Source organism: Mesoplodon densirostris, chromosome 11, assembly GCF_025265405.1.
Source record: "Mesoplodon densirostris isolate mMesDen1 chromosome 11, mMesDen1 primary haplotype, whole genome shotgun sequence".
NCBI classification, from domain to species: Eukaryota; Metazoa; Chordata; class Mammalia; order Artiodactyla; family Ziphiidae; genus Mesoplodon; species Mesoplodon densirostris.
The window spans coordinates 72263986-72281163 of NC_082671.1; the positions used below are offsets into that span (position 1 = coordinate 72263986).

The 17178-nt window shown below is 38.0% G+C and overlaps 1 protein-coding gene across 15 annotated transcripts in view; it reads left to right on the top strand.

Moving 5' to 3' along the window:
- RBFOX2 (RNA binding fox-1 homolog 2) overlaps nucleotides 1-17178 on the top strand; it is a 264510-nt gene that overhangs the window by 239276 nt on the left and 8056 nt on the right. For 5 of the 15 annotated variants that reach the window (XM_060112852.1, XM_060112853.1, XM_060112864.1 and 2 more), the window contains 5 exons: nucleotides 2774-2827; nucleotides 2949-3041; nucleotides 4134-4278; nucleotides 8014-8053; nucleotides 13104-13135. In XM_060112852.1, the coding sequence (XP_059968835.1) occupies nucleotides 2774-2827; nucleotides 2949-3041; nucleotides 4134-4278; nucleotides 8014-8053; nucleotides 13104-13135 (364 nt within the window). Of the gene's footprint in view, nucleotides 1-2773; nucleotides 2828-2948; nucleotides 3042-4133; nucleotides 4279-8013; nucleotides 8054-10930; nucleotides 10974-13103; nucleotides 13136-17178 lie in introns of all 15 variants that reach the window. The other 10 variants (XM_060112854.1, XM_060112855.1, XM_060112860.1 and 7 more) reach the window with 7 other exon arrangements.

Genomic DNA, 17178 nt, shown 5'->3' on the forward strand with positions numbered 1-17178 from the left:
CTTTGTAATATGTTAGCCTTGTCCAGGATACCCCTGGATCTTACTTATCTGAACATAACAATTGGAATAATTCTTGACCCCTTGTTCTCCTTTTAAAGGAGTGGTCTAGAGGCAGCAGCCACAGGGTGTGTGTGTTGGGGAGGGGTACGCGCGCATATTTTCTATTTTCTATTCCGTGGCTACCTGTTATACAGTGAGTTTTATAAATGTTTCTCATGAAGAAGGAATTTTTCTGTGAATATTTTGTCTAACAAAAACAGAACTTTTGCTTCAGTTGTCAGATTTAATCTAGACTCATACTCCCTAAGTGAGGTAGGATATAATTTTAATCTGTTGTACAACGGTGGTTTTACAAGCTGTGTTCCACAGGACCATCTTGGGGGGGGGGGGAAGAAAACGGAATGGACTGGGTCTTGAGGCCTACAGCTCTACTTTGGTGGACCTCATTCTCTGTTGTATATTTTAGAGTTGTGCATAAGATTTTATCTAGAATAAAAAAGGGAGTTTCTCCCCTTTTATTGCTTTATAAAAGTTTGAACCTACTGCTAGAGTATGACAGTATGTGCTGGTGGTATCTTAAATCAAGTAGAAGTGTATTAGTGTTGAGTATATCCCGGGAGGTCTTCAATAAATATGTGTAGCCCAGCTTTTCAAATAGATTATAGAAATCAGCATAATTTGCATTTGCCAGCATAATTTGCATTTTCCTTACTCATTTTACTAGTGGTATATCTTGGGATACCACCACCTTCCACTTTACCTTTTGTTTTCTTCTTTTCACTGCTATCACAGAAACAAGTTTCTGCAATTTTGATAAAAATCCAATTTAAACTAAATCAGAAGGAGAGTATGTCAGATTTCCTTTCGATCCAGCGAGAATGGTGGAGCAGAAAGAGCTGCTGACTAGAATTGAGAAGACAGAAATTCTCCTTCTAGATTTGACTCTTCATTTTACTCTGTGACAGTGGGCCAATTTCCTAACCTATCTGATTCTGTTTTCACCTCTGTCAAGTAGTAGTCACAGAATTTTAGCACCACAAGGCTCTTCTTTAGAAGTCATTAAAATCCAACCCTCCTAGCTTATTATCTAGGAAATGAAGCCCAGGGAAGTGTAGTCCTTACTCATTGTCCCAGAGGTGGTACCTATCTTACCTCTCTCTTTGGGTTTTGTGAAAGTCAAATGACATAAACACCTGTAAAAATACATTGTAAAGTGTACAAAACTAAACGTATTCAAGATATTGTTGACAGTGTACCATTATATACCATTATTATAATGTGCATCCATTGTATGCATTTAAAGGGAGTGCTTAAGTAATAGTGCCATTGATAGGAAAGGAAAAGTTCATTTTTTAATATTGTTCTAAATCACTATTCAAGCCTACTGGAGCCAAACTTTAGAAACATGCAGCTCCCGTGTTAGAGATTCTGAAAAGAGTGTGCTAGGTGCCTTCTGGTGAATTCTCAGCATTTTAGTTCACGTTGGCTTTGAGTCCCTTGATTTGTCTGATTGAAGAACATATGTGCTTTTGCAACTCCAGTAGGATTTGAATCCAGATTTTGAAATTTTTATGCAGAATAATGAAGAGGCATGTCTATAAGCACATAAAATAATGAATGGGGGATTGGATTGATTCCGAATGAATAGATTTTCTCTTGAATAATGTCTTTGCTTATAGCCATTGAAATCTGTTAATTGGCCTTTTCTTCTTTCCATTCACATATTTATAGAATCGCAGTGGCACAATGTTACAATGTTATAAAAGAATTAAACCAAAGAGCCAATCTTTCAGAAAAATAAAATGGCATATTTATGTATAAAATTCAACAAATATTTATTGATTAAAGTTTTCACATGGAATTCTACTCTATCAGTGGGTAATAGTGCATTTTTCTTTTTTTTTTTAACTACTTGCCATATTCCTATAAATATAAAAAAGGGAATGTAGAAATGAAATTGATATCAAACCTAATGTTATTTGGAAATAATTAAAATTTATAAATGTTTAAGCTAATGTTCAGCAGCGGTCTTGTATCCATTAGCTTAAAGGTCTAATTAACATAAATATGCTTATTGCAAATTAAAATCTCAGAAGACATGCACCAAAGTTAGGAATGTACCTTGAATTTTATTATTGCATGGCTCTCCTTGTTGCCTTGGTTAACTCCAGTGAAATCCCAGTGGGAAATCACAATGAAGGAAGATTTCCATTTACCCAGAATACCATTAGCATGGTATAAATGAACATGCAATTCAGAGGTCCAGGTCAAATTTGAATTCAGTCAAAGGATACCCTTATCAAACAATTAAGAGTAGTAAACAGTGTTAAGATGATATAGAAGACAGTGCATCACAGTATGATAGAGAATGATATATATTCTGCCTTTTTCCTTCTTCTAAACAAAGATTAGGCCATTAAAGCCGTTCTATGAGAGACCGTATACCAAACCCCAGGATTTATTTATATTTCTTTTTCCTTCTCTCATTCCCTCTCCATCTTCCTACCTCCCAATTTTTTTCTCACGTCCTCTTTACCCCCACCACTCCCCTGCCAAATCTTCATTATCCCTTCACTGTGCTAGTCCTGCTTAAAGATGACCAGGTCCAGGAATGGCATCACCCTCTCCTATAAACCCCCGCTGGCCTTCTAAAGGGAAGCTGGTACCAGGCAAAAATGAACCCAGAGGTGTCTGAAGCCAACTTGCACATCACTCCTTTTCCTTATATTCCTCATATAGTTTTAAATGTTTACTGTCCTCTCTTCCATTTCAGGTTGGAAATTAAGCCCAGTAGTTGGAGCTGTATATGGGCCCGAGTTGTACGCAGGTAGTATTTAAGTTAATTTTTCCATTTGTGTTATTTATATGTATTTTTAAAATCCATTGTTTTTCAGTTTCCTATTCCTTTGTAATCTTTTTGCACTTTTTCATTTCTTAAATGCGCTCAGCATCCAGCTTTCAAGCAGATGTGTCCCTAGGCAATGACGCGGCAGTGCCCCTGTCAGGAAGAGGGGGCATCAACACTTACATTCCTTTAATCAGTAAGTAGCCTATGTTGACCTGGCATGGCTTTTGACTGTTGTGAGTAAACAGTGATGTGTTGGTCTTTTTTTCCCCCCAAATATAATACATAACTGAAAAGGAGGCATTCACGAGAAAGATAAATACTATCACAGTGCCCTGTCCTGCTTATTAGCCTGTGCTAGAATCTTTTTGACCAAATGTTAAGATGGCCAAAAAGCATAAATAGTTGGAAAAGTTAGAAGGGGGTGAGGACACGTAAAGAAAATTTTAGTCTGCACTTTGTAATGAAGAAAACAAAAGAAGTAATTATTTGTGGAATGTGTTCTACGTGTTATCTGCAAGTCAGCTTTGGGCCCTTGAGTCGAACATCACTCAAAAGCCCCTCCAGTATTATTGATTATTCTCAGCTCTGTTGATATCTCTAAAGTCATTTTGACCTGAGCCATTTAGCCATTTAGCAAGAGATATAATTAAACAGAGTTCAGTGGACATGGAATCAGTGTCTCTGTGTGCTTTCTAGAGGACAGCACACTTAAAATAGGCCCTTAGAAAATGTCTGCCTCTTTAAAGGCTTACAAGGCTCCAGGGGAGAGGTAGTTTCCCTCTCACCTCACATTTCTGAATTGAAATATTTTAGATAAAGAATAAGGTTGACTAATGAAATGTCTGAAGACTACTGTGTGCCTTGGAGTGTGGCAGCATGTCAAAACACAAAAGAATATTCTTATGAAGAATAATTATTATATGCAGGTAATAACGTTTGGAAATAGGGTTAATAATTAGCCAGTGAAAGAGTTTATATCAATCAATTTAAACTGCCCGTAGAAATTAAAAGTCTCGTCTCCATTATGGCAGTAGTGCTCAGAGCTTCCTGACCCGTTTCTCCTCAGCTTGCATTGTAAGGCCGAAATTGGGAAGGAACAAAGAAAACTCACTCCAGATTTGTGATGAATGAGGCATGGAGTCAATTAGTTTGGGCATATTGCATATTTCCATTTCTTTTTGAGAAAAGATGTAATGTCGAGGTGTCTTTCCTGTAATTGGTGCAAAGCAAGCTGTGATTGTACATGTGCTGTTGAATGCAAGTTGGCATTTCTGTCGTATTTTGGGTCTCCCTTTAGTTCCTGGCTTCCCTTACCCAACTGCAGCCACCACGGCGGCCGCTTTCAGAGGAGCCCACCTGAGGGGCAGGGGGCGGACAGTATACGGTGCAGTCCGAGCGGTACCTCCAACAGCCATTCCCGCCTATCCAGGGTAAGCAGTAGATTCCAAAATAAGCAACCACACAAAAACAGAAAACCATGGCCCTCGTATAACTTCTGGGATGTTGCCGTGCCACATAGTAGAGATTCTCTGAATATTTGCAAATTAACGGATTAGATGGCAAGAACCATACCATTGTCAGAATGTAACAAAATATCAATTCATTATATAAATCTTCATTTTGGCCACCTTAAGCCCTCACAGTAGTGGCTTAAGACAGTAGCCAGAGCTGTCTTGTGTTCACTAGCAGTGTGTTGGCATGGAGTTCACTCAGCATCGCACGAATTTGGATTAACACTCCTGCAGAGAACCAAACTAGAAGCTCAAGATTGTAGTGCAAGACTGCATCTGCTGGATTCACCCCCCTCACCACCACCCTTATTGGGGCTGAGGCTCTCACATGTGCCCTCCCTTGTGGTTTCACCGCCTGGGTGGTGAGCAGCAGAGCTACTTACCCACAATGGATTTGCTTTCTTTGTAGGAAATGGATTAAAAGAGGTTAATTCAAAGATGAACCAAGTCCAATTGAATCAAGGGAGAGAGGGAGAAGTAGGAAGAATTAAAACTACAGTTGGCTTCCGAATGATAATAAAACAACTAATGGAGCTGAGCATCCTTCACCCTTTGATTTTTGTATGGAGGGTGTCTCATGCAGTGGAATGATTCCATAGCAACAAATAAATCCTATGTTATTGAATGGGGGAGAAGGAGTGAAGATGGCAGGTTTTGTTTTCAGTTGTTTTTCAGTGTCAATCTAAAATGTATATTTTTGTAAAGAGTGGACTTTTATAAGTTAGTTATATCAGGACTTTCTTTCTTCAAAGATGTGACGTTTGTGTTCTTCATCTTTTCTCTGCCTGTGACGGGTTTTTTTTCCATATTCTTAATGAAGAATAAACAGTGGCAGAGGAGCCTATTCATTGCTACATAGTTAAAATGTAAAGGGAAAGAGCCTCCTTTGTAGGTCCTTTTCTGACAGCAAAATTGACTGTGAGGTGTACTAATTTAGCATTCATTCATAGACCAAAGGGACATGCCATTTGGGGTCCTCAATTACACAGAATTAAAGCATTTTTATCAGACAAGACAAATATGCATGTTGAAATGGGCAGGCTTCAGAAGCCACTGGAAGGGAACAACTTTAGAAATAAACTTGTTTGCAGCTTATAGATGTTTAAATCCCATGCATTCCATCATCTCCATCTTCTGCCATTACTTACTTTTAATTTTATCCTTTTTTTTTCCTCTCAACTTGACCTTTGACCTTCAACCTCTGACATCTCCTTTAAAGAAGTGAATAAAGATGCAGTATTGTTTCATCAAGAAATAGTCAAGTAAAACATAAAACTGAACCTTGGAAGTTCTACACACTAGGAAAATTGTTTTATGAAGCATCTTCCATTTCAGTCCAAGAGATTTTACCATCATGTTTGCAAAGAAATACTGCTCACCAGAAACATGGGACTTCTTTATTTTGTAATATTCCTGAGTTACTTTATAAAGTGGTTGAATTCGTTCCTATTCAATATAGGTCATTTCAGTATATTGGCCAAACTTGAAAACCCATTCTCTGCCAAGTCTATGTCAGGTATATATTTGCTCAAAGATATTTTATCTTTATGTCTAATTACATCAATTTCTGTGCATTACATTGAACACTAATTTCCCATGTTTTCTTTTTTATTAACTAAACCACCTGTTTATGTGGAAGATGGCAAGGAATAAGTCCAGTATTTTATGAGGAATGGCCTAAAATTGCTTTTCAGCTTAGTAAACTAATTTTATCATTAGTCATTGTGTTCTAGCCTCCTTGTGGCATTTGATATAGGGAATATTGGAATTCTTCTAGAATTTAGGTGAATATTCCCAGTGAGTGATACAGCTTAGCATAAAATGTATTCATTTTTAATGCCACCACTCTTCTCTATAGAAGAAATATTTTTCAATCATTGCCTATATCCCCTTACTGAAATAGTTGAAGGCTAATTAATCACCACTTGGCATCAGTGCTTTGCATTTTATCAGCCTTCGCATTATGAACAAGTCTCTTTTTTACTAAAATGCAATTGAGAGGCAGATTACTTTCTAATATCATACTTTAACTGCAGTTGGAGACTGTGAAAATGGACAGAATTCAGCTAACTGAACCTCACGGATGAGTTTAATTTGCCTGTTGTATAATACAAGGGCACAGCATAATTGGGTCATTGCAAAGTGTGATCATACTATCCAGTAAATACAACAAAATGTCACTGGGAGTAGAATTCAGAAACTTTCCAACTACATATAAAAAATAAGTTATTTTCATATTCAAGTTAAAAATATAATTTGATAACCTCACTTGCCAGTTTGTAGCAGAGAAGGTAGTGGTGAAAATTTCCAGCTTGTTTAGGTGAATAAATGATAAATAGATCTTCTAATTTTACATAACCAAATCTTGATTTAACGAATATGAAGAAGAAAGTCATCTTTTTTCTCTACTGCTATTCCATATCTTTTGGTCCCAAAATAATGTTTTGGGGAAGTTATATGCACAAAATACCTCAAAAAGTTTGAAATCTATATTTTAATTATAATAGTTTAGTGTTGCTTAGGATTAAAAAAAGTCATGTATTTTGTTTGTTCAATACAAATTCATTTTCTAAACAGAGAGTAAACGCTTCTATTCCTAATCAGCTACCTTCTCGATTTTATTCATTTAAATAAAACAGGTCATGCCCAGAACCTCAGTTATCAGTTGAATTTTTCAGAATTCCATGAATATTCTTATGGTCAAAAAAGAGCCTTTAAAGTCTTCCAATTACTCCTCCCACTCTGGATTATATTGTTACTATCTGGGATCCCCACTGCACCTTTCAATTCTTGGACCTTGGACCAATCACCTTAACCTTTAGCTCATTATCTCTGCTTGTGAAAGCAATGCATTGTGGGTATTTTTGGTTGTGTTTTGTTTTTTTTTTTTTTTTTTAATTACATTTCTCTGTTTACTTTGGTCAGAATTGATTGACTTGTTTTTCTGAGGTGTTGCATTGGTTCTTAAAATGCTGAATAATAATACTTTGCATGCTTGTGTGATCAGCCAAATCTTATCGCATGTCTAATGTGCAGGGTAAAAAAGCAGGTGATGTATGGATATCAGGAAAAAAAATTACATGTTACTATGAAACTGATAACAAAATACTAAACATAATTTTGAAACATACTTTGCATACAGGTCCTGCCCTAGTGGAATTCTTTGGGTTCTTTTTCATGTTAACCCCTCTCTATACAACCCTGCCCCCCACCACACACACACACATACACATACACATACACACACCCCTTTTGGAGCTCTTTAAAGAAAAACTTCCTCTTAGGACAAACTCATTTTTTAAAAAATACTCCAGATATGAAAAGTTGGTGTTTCCAATCCAGCAGATTTTCGATAGCTGTATTAGGCCCTCTGCGAATACGCTTTATTATTTTCATCCTACTTTAATTACCAGATTGGCAGGCGGTTCCTTCCAGGGTTTCCTTCCTCCCCTGCCATGCCTGTCCCGGAGCTGCCGAGAGAGCTTGTGCCCCTGTGCTCTTCCTGGCTGACTGACCCCGGCCCCAAGCCCAGGGTCCATATTCATACATCACCTGCCCGTGTAGAGCGCATGTGCATGCTGCCGTCCTCAATAACCGGAATGTGTTTCTGTTCTTTTGTTTTTTTGTTTTTGTTTTTGTGTGGATTTTCTGCAGTGTGGTTTACCAGGACGGATTTTACGGTGCTGACCTCTATGTAAGTACACACACTGGGGCCTTCTCGACCCCATCCCCTGACAAGCCAGCCTTTTTTTTCTGTTTCTTTGGTTTGGTTTGGTTTTTTTTTTCTTTTTTTAATATAATTTAATTTTTATTTTCATTTTCCTTGTGGATATATATATATATATTTATATATTTAAGAATGCAAGCATGCTTCTCTGCCACTGCGCTTGCCCCTGGGTGCAAAAACTAAGCCTTTGGGTTTCCTGATCATTGCTAGAGTCAGGCTACTGGACATATTCTTTTCCCTTCCCTACACCCACAGATATTCTGGGTATCACAAATATACTTGCGAGATGATCAGCAGGTTTAAAGTCTTTTCTTACTGTCGTCTCATGTGCATACATAAATAACAGGACTAGCTTAGCCTGAAACCAACTCTTTCCCTTTTCTGCTTTTCTTCTCATTTCTCATCCCTCTTTAGATCATTAGAGCTTTGATTTATGTAGATGGCAGGAAGCTTTCTGAAATGTGTGTTTTCCTGTTTCATATACTTGGAGAGAGCATTGCCTTGCGAAAGTGAAATAAGGAACTGATGCCAGTGAAGGGTGGGTAGGAATAAGAGGAAACCACATACTCAGTGCATAAGGCTTTTCTGTATCAGAAGGTCCACAGCCAGTGGGGCTCTTTCCTTAAGAGCCATCTAGAGGGAAACAAGGGGCATCATTAGCAACCTAGACTCATTTACAAACATTTGACCATTGTACAAGATTTGTTGATTCGACCAGCCATGCTAACATCTTTATTACCATCCATTATTAAAACAGTCTAGCTATAGCTCAAGTTCCATGATTGGTGGTCACATATTATTTAAAATATGGACAAAGTGATCTAACTGACAAAGGGAGTCAAGTTTTTGAGTTTTGCGAGTCTTTTATTAGGACCTCTCTCCAAAGATCTTTTTCTGAATGCAAGCTTGGTCTAACCACCCACATTGTTAAGACACAATTTCCTGAGAAAAACTGGTCAGCTTGAAATGATTCCTTGGGCATAGGGTAGAATTGTCTGGAAATGCTTTCTCCACCCTAACCTCCCCAGAGTCAATAAGGGTACCTTTTTAATGAACTATTTCCACAGTCTGCCAGAGATTCTCGGCAATCTGAAAACGTTAATGAGCTTTCAGAATGCACTTGGAGGCCCTCTGTGTTGCAGGAGCTAGAGACAGGATAGAGCAGCCCTCTGAGATTCGGTGGGTGAGTTGTACACACCTCGCCTGTTTAGAGCAGGCCTTCAAAGTACGCTTTAATTTAACACATGCTTGAAGGAACCTTAGCCATGATTTGGTCCAACACTCACTTTGTAGATATGTTTCTTAGAGAGATTGTGACTTACCCAGATTACCTAAATTATTTGTTTAGCCAAACATAAAACCCAAATAATCCATATTTCATTACCTCTCTTAGTACTTTAATTAAAATCCACAACTTTCCTCCAGTGGTTTTCAAGAAGTAATGAAAGATCTTTTTTTCTTGTGCTCACTGTGAAACTTGAGGGTTGGGAAACTATATCCTACTTGTATACCAAAGTGTACTTTTCTAAATATGCGTATTTATATATGCTCTTAGCATGTACATTCTCCCATATACGTTAGTGTCCATAGTCTCATGAAACTCATCTTTATGTTATTTGTTTTCTTGAAATCTGGTCTATTAGAGTATACTTCCACTTGAATTATTTCTTAAGTCAGGTTTTTTTTCTCTCAAATATCTTCCTTATTTGGGTATTTCTTAAGTGTGGCCTACTTCTACCTTATTAAGATTTGCCTACTTGCACCTTGTTAAGTCAACCAACCAAATATTTGTTTACAGTTCTCTCACTTCCTTAGTTTACAGTATATGATTTTATTAAGAGAAAGATGGTTTTTCTGTAGTTGTTGAGAAAATACTCTTGAATTTTTTTTTATTTACCAACTGGATCACCTTATCAAGCTGAACAGAAGTAGTTCAGTGACCTTGCTGAAACATTTTTTTGACCAGTGGCCCCTTGTTGATGAAAGGACTGAATAGTAATGGTATTTTTAGTTCTTATCTTAAAGCAGTTACTTGGAGGAAAAAGTAGTGCTGAAATAATACCCGAACTCAAGAATGAAAAACAAGAATACATGAGGAGGGAACTGTTGAGCGAGGCCTAGTGTCATTTTTAATACAGCTTTTAAAACTTCATATTCCCTGTTCCACAAGCAGACAACAACAAAAACCTCCATCGTTTTACCTTGAGTTTGTTTCTGTTTCTCTCTGTACATTTTCCCTTATGTGGAAATCTATCAATATACATTTAGTTCTCGTTTCCTCAGGAAAGAAGGTTAGAAATAGAAAGAGAGGAGGGTTTATCTAGTATAAAAAGTGCCCTGAACCCAAGCTTGAAGAGACAACATGAGGGAAAAGAGTTTAAGTTACTGGTTTTATTTAAGTTATATTAATTTAGGCTATTAACTGTGAAGGTTGTTTGTTTTTTTGTTTTGATGATCTCTTTCCCTGTTCTGCTCTTAGGCCATAATCCCTGCTAGCCATTTTCTTCCTCGCTGTGTCTTTTGTGACACATTCCTCTCAGGAGAACTGATCTAGCAATTGTGCCCATGATTTGTAAAGAGATTCCCCTTGCTGACTTGGGAGTGTAGCAGATAGATTATGTGTCTGCCCGCCCCGTCTTTTTTTCATCAGTAGAATAGACATCATTCACCCTAATTCACTTTTTTAATGGGATAACAAACTGCTCCTAATTCTCATCCTGTGAAAAGCATGCTTGCATCCAAAGGAAAGAAAAGGCTGGTGGGCCCCTTAGTGGGCTTTTTTGTATGATTGTTTTCCTTCCACAGCTGTGTTTTTTGAACTGCTCTTCCTGTGTTCTGTTATAGAATAGTCTTACAGGAACCAATCATTAGCGCTAAAATACCTCAGGTAGGAGTGCCAGTGTGACCTGCCAATCAATCAGATTGTGGATTGCAGTGAAACAATTGAATTATACTAACCATTCCAGCTCCACGTTAGAGATGGGAACAGAGGCTTTTTTGGACAAGCAAGACTTGTGAGCGTGTGATCTACGCCCTGCTACCTCAGCAGTACACCCAGTCAAGTTCCTTACAAGAGGGCACTTCCTCCAAAATTCAGTGCTCCTGTCCCATTGCCACACATCCGCCCCAGGTGTGTTATACGCACTGTCCCATCACTGCCACCTCTTTTAGTTTGTCAGTCACATTTATCCATGGTGTTTAAACTGGTCTTTTATATTTGGAGAGCTTAGAAATTTGGGACATTTTCTTACTACTGTGAAAGAAATGAGAAAAGGGAGAAGGTAGAATCCATCTAAACAGGACTCTGAATCTCGAATCGGACCCTGTCGTGAAATCATAGTAGTAATTGGGCTGTGCCGCTACGTAAGTTTGAAGCTGTCTTAAAAATCTAGACTTAAAATTGAGACATGTATTTCCCTTGCCCTCTTTTCCTTTCACCTGAAAACTAGATTAGTGAGTGCATTTGGATAATGATGCACTGTTAGAGTTGCTGAGAGCTGGGTGCTAGGAAAAAGAAAACAATAGACAGCTTTTCACAATTCAGTTAGTTTATTTATGTGGCTACCCAGCAAGCTTTGGGAAATGAACTGATTCGGGGAGGTGTGGAATAGTGTTCGAAAGGGTTAGTCAATTAAACATCATCTGTCATCCATCATAAAAGTAGTAAGTGGAAGATACCAAGTTGGTCATAAAAATTTCTTTCCTTAACCCCAATTTTAATAATAATAAGATAAATTTAAAAGATTTTCCTTAAAAATTTTTCCTATCTACTCTTCCAAGTAGATAGGTCTCTCAATCAAAAGCAGTAACAATATTATCATGATTATGAGTTTTGTATTCACATCTGTGTTATTCACATTTAATCAGAGGTACCATATTGCCACAGAAAAACTCTGTTCTCCTAATGAGCCCTCCTCATACAAGTTCAGTCTGGAGCAGTGGATCTCAGCCGGAGTGAGGAGGAGGTGAGGGAAAGGAGGGAGTTAGAATCATGTTGAGACAAAGTGATTCCCAGAGGCACAGCCTTAGCCCCAAGCTAGCTGGACTGGATCTCTGCTCTGCTGTAGTGATTTGAAGCATCACACCTGCCATTCTCCCCTCCCCCCGCCCCCCCCCAACTCCCCTTGCTCTATAAATCTATACATCACATGTAGGGAACAAGCTTTCATTTTGTCTGCTGGTCTTGAAATACACATTCTTCTCCTCAGTGTCACATAATGTCATTGTCTTCCAGGTAGAAAGAAGGTGTCTTGACATCACATGCTCACCAAAGTCCTGTTTTATTGTAAATCCTAAAACAAAAAAGTAATAATAAAATTAATGGCCAGGTGAAAACCAAGACAAGGGAGGATTAAACTTGGATGGGCAGGGAAAGGTCAGGTATAAGAGGGAGGATACGTAGAACCCTTCCATTTTGTTCTAGTTAAAACACAGCTACAGAACTGTGCAGAAGGATCATGTGGTCAGCGTGGCAATGCTGTAAAGTTCGTTAGACAATAAACTGGTTCAGAGTGGAGTAGAAAATCTCTAGGAGGTGACATTGGGTAATGCAAAAGTGAGACTTAAACAACAACAACAAAAGGATCTTAAAGGTAACAGCATTTTCCTTTGAAAAAGCTGGAAGTTGAAGGCAGGGATGTGTTAACGGATATGAGAAAGGATAGCACACAGGAAATACTTTAGAAGAACACTGGATCAGAATGTATGGGTGTTGACAGAGGGCAAGCATACAGGTGAGCACTGCGGGTCAGAACTGAATCAGGAAGGTTGAATTGGGGAGTGTTGTAGCGTTGGGCTGTCCCAGTTGGGAGCACCAGGAATCATTCAGAATGAATTACAAAGGAATAAGAAAGTAATTATTTTTAAAGGGGCATGTGGATATTTGGACCAGGCTTAGCCATGCCAGATTTATCCAGCTGTCAGGTTCCAAAAAGCTGTCTGTGTGTGCCCTCTGACATTAGGGTGTGCTGTGGCCATGCTAATCCCCATTTTTTGTTTTATTTCAAATCACACACAGATAGAATCTGCAAACTGCTTCAGATCAAACAGGTCTGATTGTGTGTAAATACATATGTCCTTTTTAATTTTTATTATTAATGGTTGCTTCAGTTTTGCATCGGTGCATGGTTAAAAGCAATACACATCAGCTATCTCATGACTTCATATCTCCAAATGAATTATTTCTCCTCTTTTTTTGTTTGTTTGTTTGTGCAGTCAGCTGAAGAAATGTTAACATCTCACTCTAAATCTCTCAGTGGAGTCTCTGTTCCCTTCTCTGATATAACAGATGGGTTACTGCTTGTTATAATTATTAACATTGTGGTGTGGGCCAGGGCTAGGGTGGGCGAGATTGACTCTTCTTTGGGCTGGGGAGGGGCCAGTCGTTAGGGTCTGGAATGTTAACTCAAGTGGTGACTGACTGTTTCCGTAATACCAGGTCGTTGTGGCTGCACGCTCTAGTAATTGAGGCTGTGTACTTCACCGAGCTTGTGGTAGAGCCTAGGGCAAACCGCTGTCCCAAGAGAATGCTGGGATAGATAGAGTTAGCCAATCTGAGTCTGAACGTGGTGATTTTGCTGGTTGTTCTAGCTCCAGATGTTGGCATGCTTAGTTCTTAATGTGATTAATAAATGTGGCGCCATATCCCCTCCCCACGCCTGAACCCTGTCTCTCCTATCCCTCCCCCACCCTTGTTCTTTTTGAAAAACTTAAGAAACAGCAATGAAACCCTTGGTGTTTCAAACTGCACTTTGTTCTCATGTTCCATAAACAACTTCAGATTTGCTAATAGAAGTGAAAGTTGAAAAAACAGTTTCTCAGCCTGGATTCTTTATGCATTCCAAAATCCAGAATAGAAATAAATATATCTGAATGTTCATTGGCTTATATTATGGTGAGATGTTTTGTTGAATAACCAGTTTAAAGCACCAGCAGAAATACTTTGGACTAAGAATACAGCTAAGAGGAGGAATCCATGACATACAATTTAACTTTTCTAATTTTGGGGTAATCATCAATGAATTACCAAATCAGTTTATTGCAATATTACCTGCCCATCCTAAACACGGACCCCTCCCCTTTAAAGGGCCTTTCTATAGCACCATTATCATAAAGTAATCAGAAGAGTAGACATGTGGAAATATTATCTGCTTTTCTAAAAAATTAATGTAGTTTTTCTTAAAATTCTGTTGATATTCTTCTTGAGCCTTTTGTTGTCAGTAAAATATTTGCATCCCTGTCCTGCGTTCCTGAATTTGAATAGCAGAGAACCTCATCAAATTCAAGCTGCAGAGTCAGAGTTCACTCATAACAGAAGGAAAGGACTGCAGATAGATTGTCTTCATTTCCTTCTGGCTTGGAGGGAGCCTCCTCTTCCACAGCCTGATCCAGTTAAAATTGTCTTGATTAATAATAACATTAGCCCCAGACCATTGAGGTTCCAATGGCTTCTTGCAGGTTGAGGAAACTGAGGGGAGATGGCTATCAGTAACCTCATTCAGAATCTCCTTTGTGCCCCATGATTAGTCTGATACAGCTCAAATTGAATGATTTAATACAATCCCCAGTATCTCTGACTTACCGAGACTTAACTGAGTCTAGTTAGTACTTTTATGAGAATGCATACCTCTGTCCCATGGCATAGAACTTCAGTTTTTAAATGTTTTACTCAGAAAGATACAAATTAGGCTTTAATTGCTTTTATTACCTTGACTTTTTCAATTTTTAGAGATTATTTTGGATTTTGAAGGAATGCTAAAGAGAGACCTCATGATGCTTGTTTACCACATTATCCTCATTTACAAAGAAGTTTTACTAAACATGGCCCCTCTGTAAACTTCACACTAGCAAACTTTAATTCTAAACTAGTGGAACCATCTCTAGTGATACCAAAAAATTGAGCCTTCAAGGTTCATATAAAGCTTAAAATTTCAACTATGATGATTAGCATGTTTTGTTTAACAATCCTTTTACTGTTTCATTTTTTTCTTTAGAAGTTTAAAAGGTAAAGAGACACTTGAGTTAGTTTATACATAAATGTATATGCTTATGTGTGTATGTATGGCAGTGTGTATGTTGCAGCCTGGATGTATGGCTTTGCCCAAATCAGTCTGGCCTGCCTGTTCCCATAGACCTGGCTAGAATTCAGAGGAAGCGTGTGGATCACAGATAGCCCCCGAGGGTACTTCCTGCCACGGCCCTATCCATTACCATCTCATTGCCAGTGTTTGGTAATACTAATCAGTTTTCTTATTTATAGGAATATCTATGGAAAGATTTATAATTGAGAAAACAATGTTTATTTTTCCAAGTCATTGACTTGAAGAACAAAGAAGGAATAATACAAAACCACTGAAAGCCAATCAGAGACTTTTTTTTGATGTATGTTTGAAGCTGCTTCTGATGAATTTAAGCAGCATAAATTTAAAGAGCAGGAGTAAGCTTTCCCCCATGGTGCAGTGTCTTCAGCTAGAGAAAGCATAAATTATATAAGAACTAAGCAAAAAGCTGTAGAAACCTCTAAGAAGAAATCACAGGTATTTCCAGAATAAGATTTGAACAGAAGTAAAAGCAGCAAGCTAGGAGCTTCCCTGTCAGATGGCTAAGAAGACCAAGGGTCCCATTAGAAAATGGTTGTTTTCAATCCTAAGAAATGATACAGAAGTAAATTTGAAATTTCTTTTGTAAGTTTAGCAAAAACTGAACATTGAAGGAATAGAAAGCAGAAAGTACAGGCCAGAAAGCTTCAGATGTCCATGAGAAACGGACACAGTAATCTACAGAAACGAAACATGCTGTGCTCGCTGCTGAGGTGCCGTCCAAATGGACATAGCTGTATTTACCTATATTTGATGGGGAAATGACAGTAATAAAAGTACACACCTGAATTAGGTTTAGGTAAAATAGATGAATTCTAGAAAGGTAAAGAAGAAGAAGGAAAAGTAGAACTTGCCACTTTTTCAAATAGCCTGTGTCATGTGGCATTTGTTGTTGTGATTATCTTTGAAAAACTCATGAAGTATTTCACCCTGACATTGAAAACCTTTTGAGTACTTGGTTCACCTAAACTGAGGTAAAATAGCAGGGCAGAGGAGTTGAAACTCTTTAGGACTGAGAAGATACTTGAACCCTTGGAAGAAAAGCTCCAGAACCTGCTGTGAGATTAGGATGTAAGAAGTCCAAAAACCTTTTAGGGAAGAAAAATAAATGCAGTTAAATGCTTGGCGGGGAGAGGAGGGCTTCCTGATCTGTTTGAACCTAGTCCAAGGGTCCACAGCCCTTTGTAATCTGATTTGCCTGAGTCTGAAGTATAGATTGGACTTGGCAAACATTTTCTGTAGGGGGCCAAGTGGTAAAGATTTTCAGCTTCATAGGCCATACGGTCTCTGTCACAACTACTTTCAAAAACTGGAGGCCAACTGCATTGGTCCACAGATGGAGGTTTGCCAACCCCTGATCTACACTGGTTCTTCCTTCTAAATATCGCTTGATTGTCTTAGCTTCTTGGCAAACGCACTAGACCACATGGAGCATAGCACTATATGGGACCTTTCTTTATATACTGTAGTCTCTTAGTAATTGATCAATCCAAGTATGCATCAGAGAATCTGAAGTTAAACACATATAACTTTAATGTTTTAATCTATAATTTACATTTCCTGTCAGATAAAGTTCTCCCAACTTCCTGTAAATATTTTTCTTGTTGAAAGTTCCAATGAAGACAGACCCAAAATCATATCTTCATTTTGGGGTGCGTGGGCGGTGGGGGGGGGGGATAAATTAGGAGTTTGGAATTACAATAGATGCACTATTATATATAAAAATAGATAACCAACAAGGTTCTAGTGTAGAGCACAGGGAACTATACTCAATATCTTGTAATAACCTATAATGGAAAAGAATCTAAAAAAGAATAAATATATAGATATATATATATGTGTGTAACTGAATCACTTTACTATACACCTGAAACTAACACAACATTGTAAATCAACTATATTTCAATAAAAAAAGTTTTAAATCATATCTTCATTTCTTAAATTTGAGAAGAGGGACTCCAGTGTAGTTTATTTTTGTTACTATTACAAATTGCA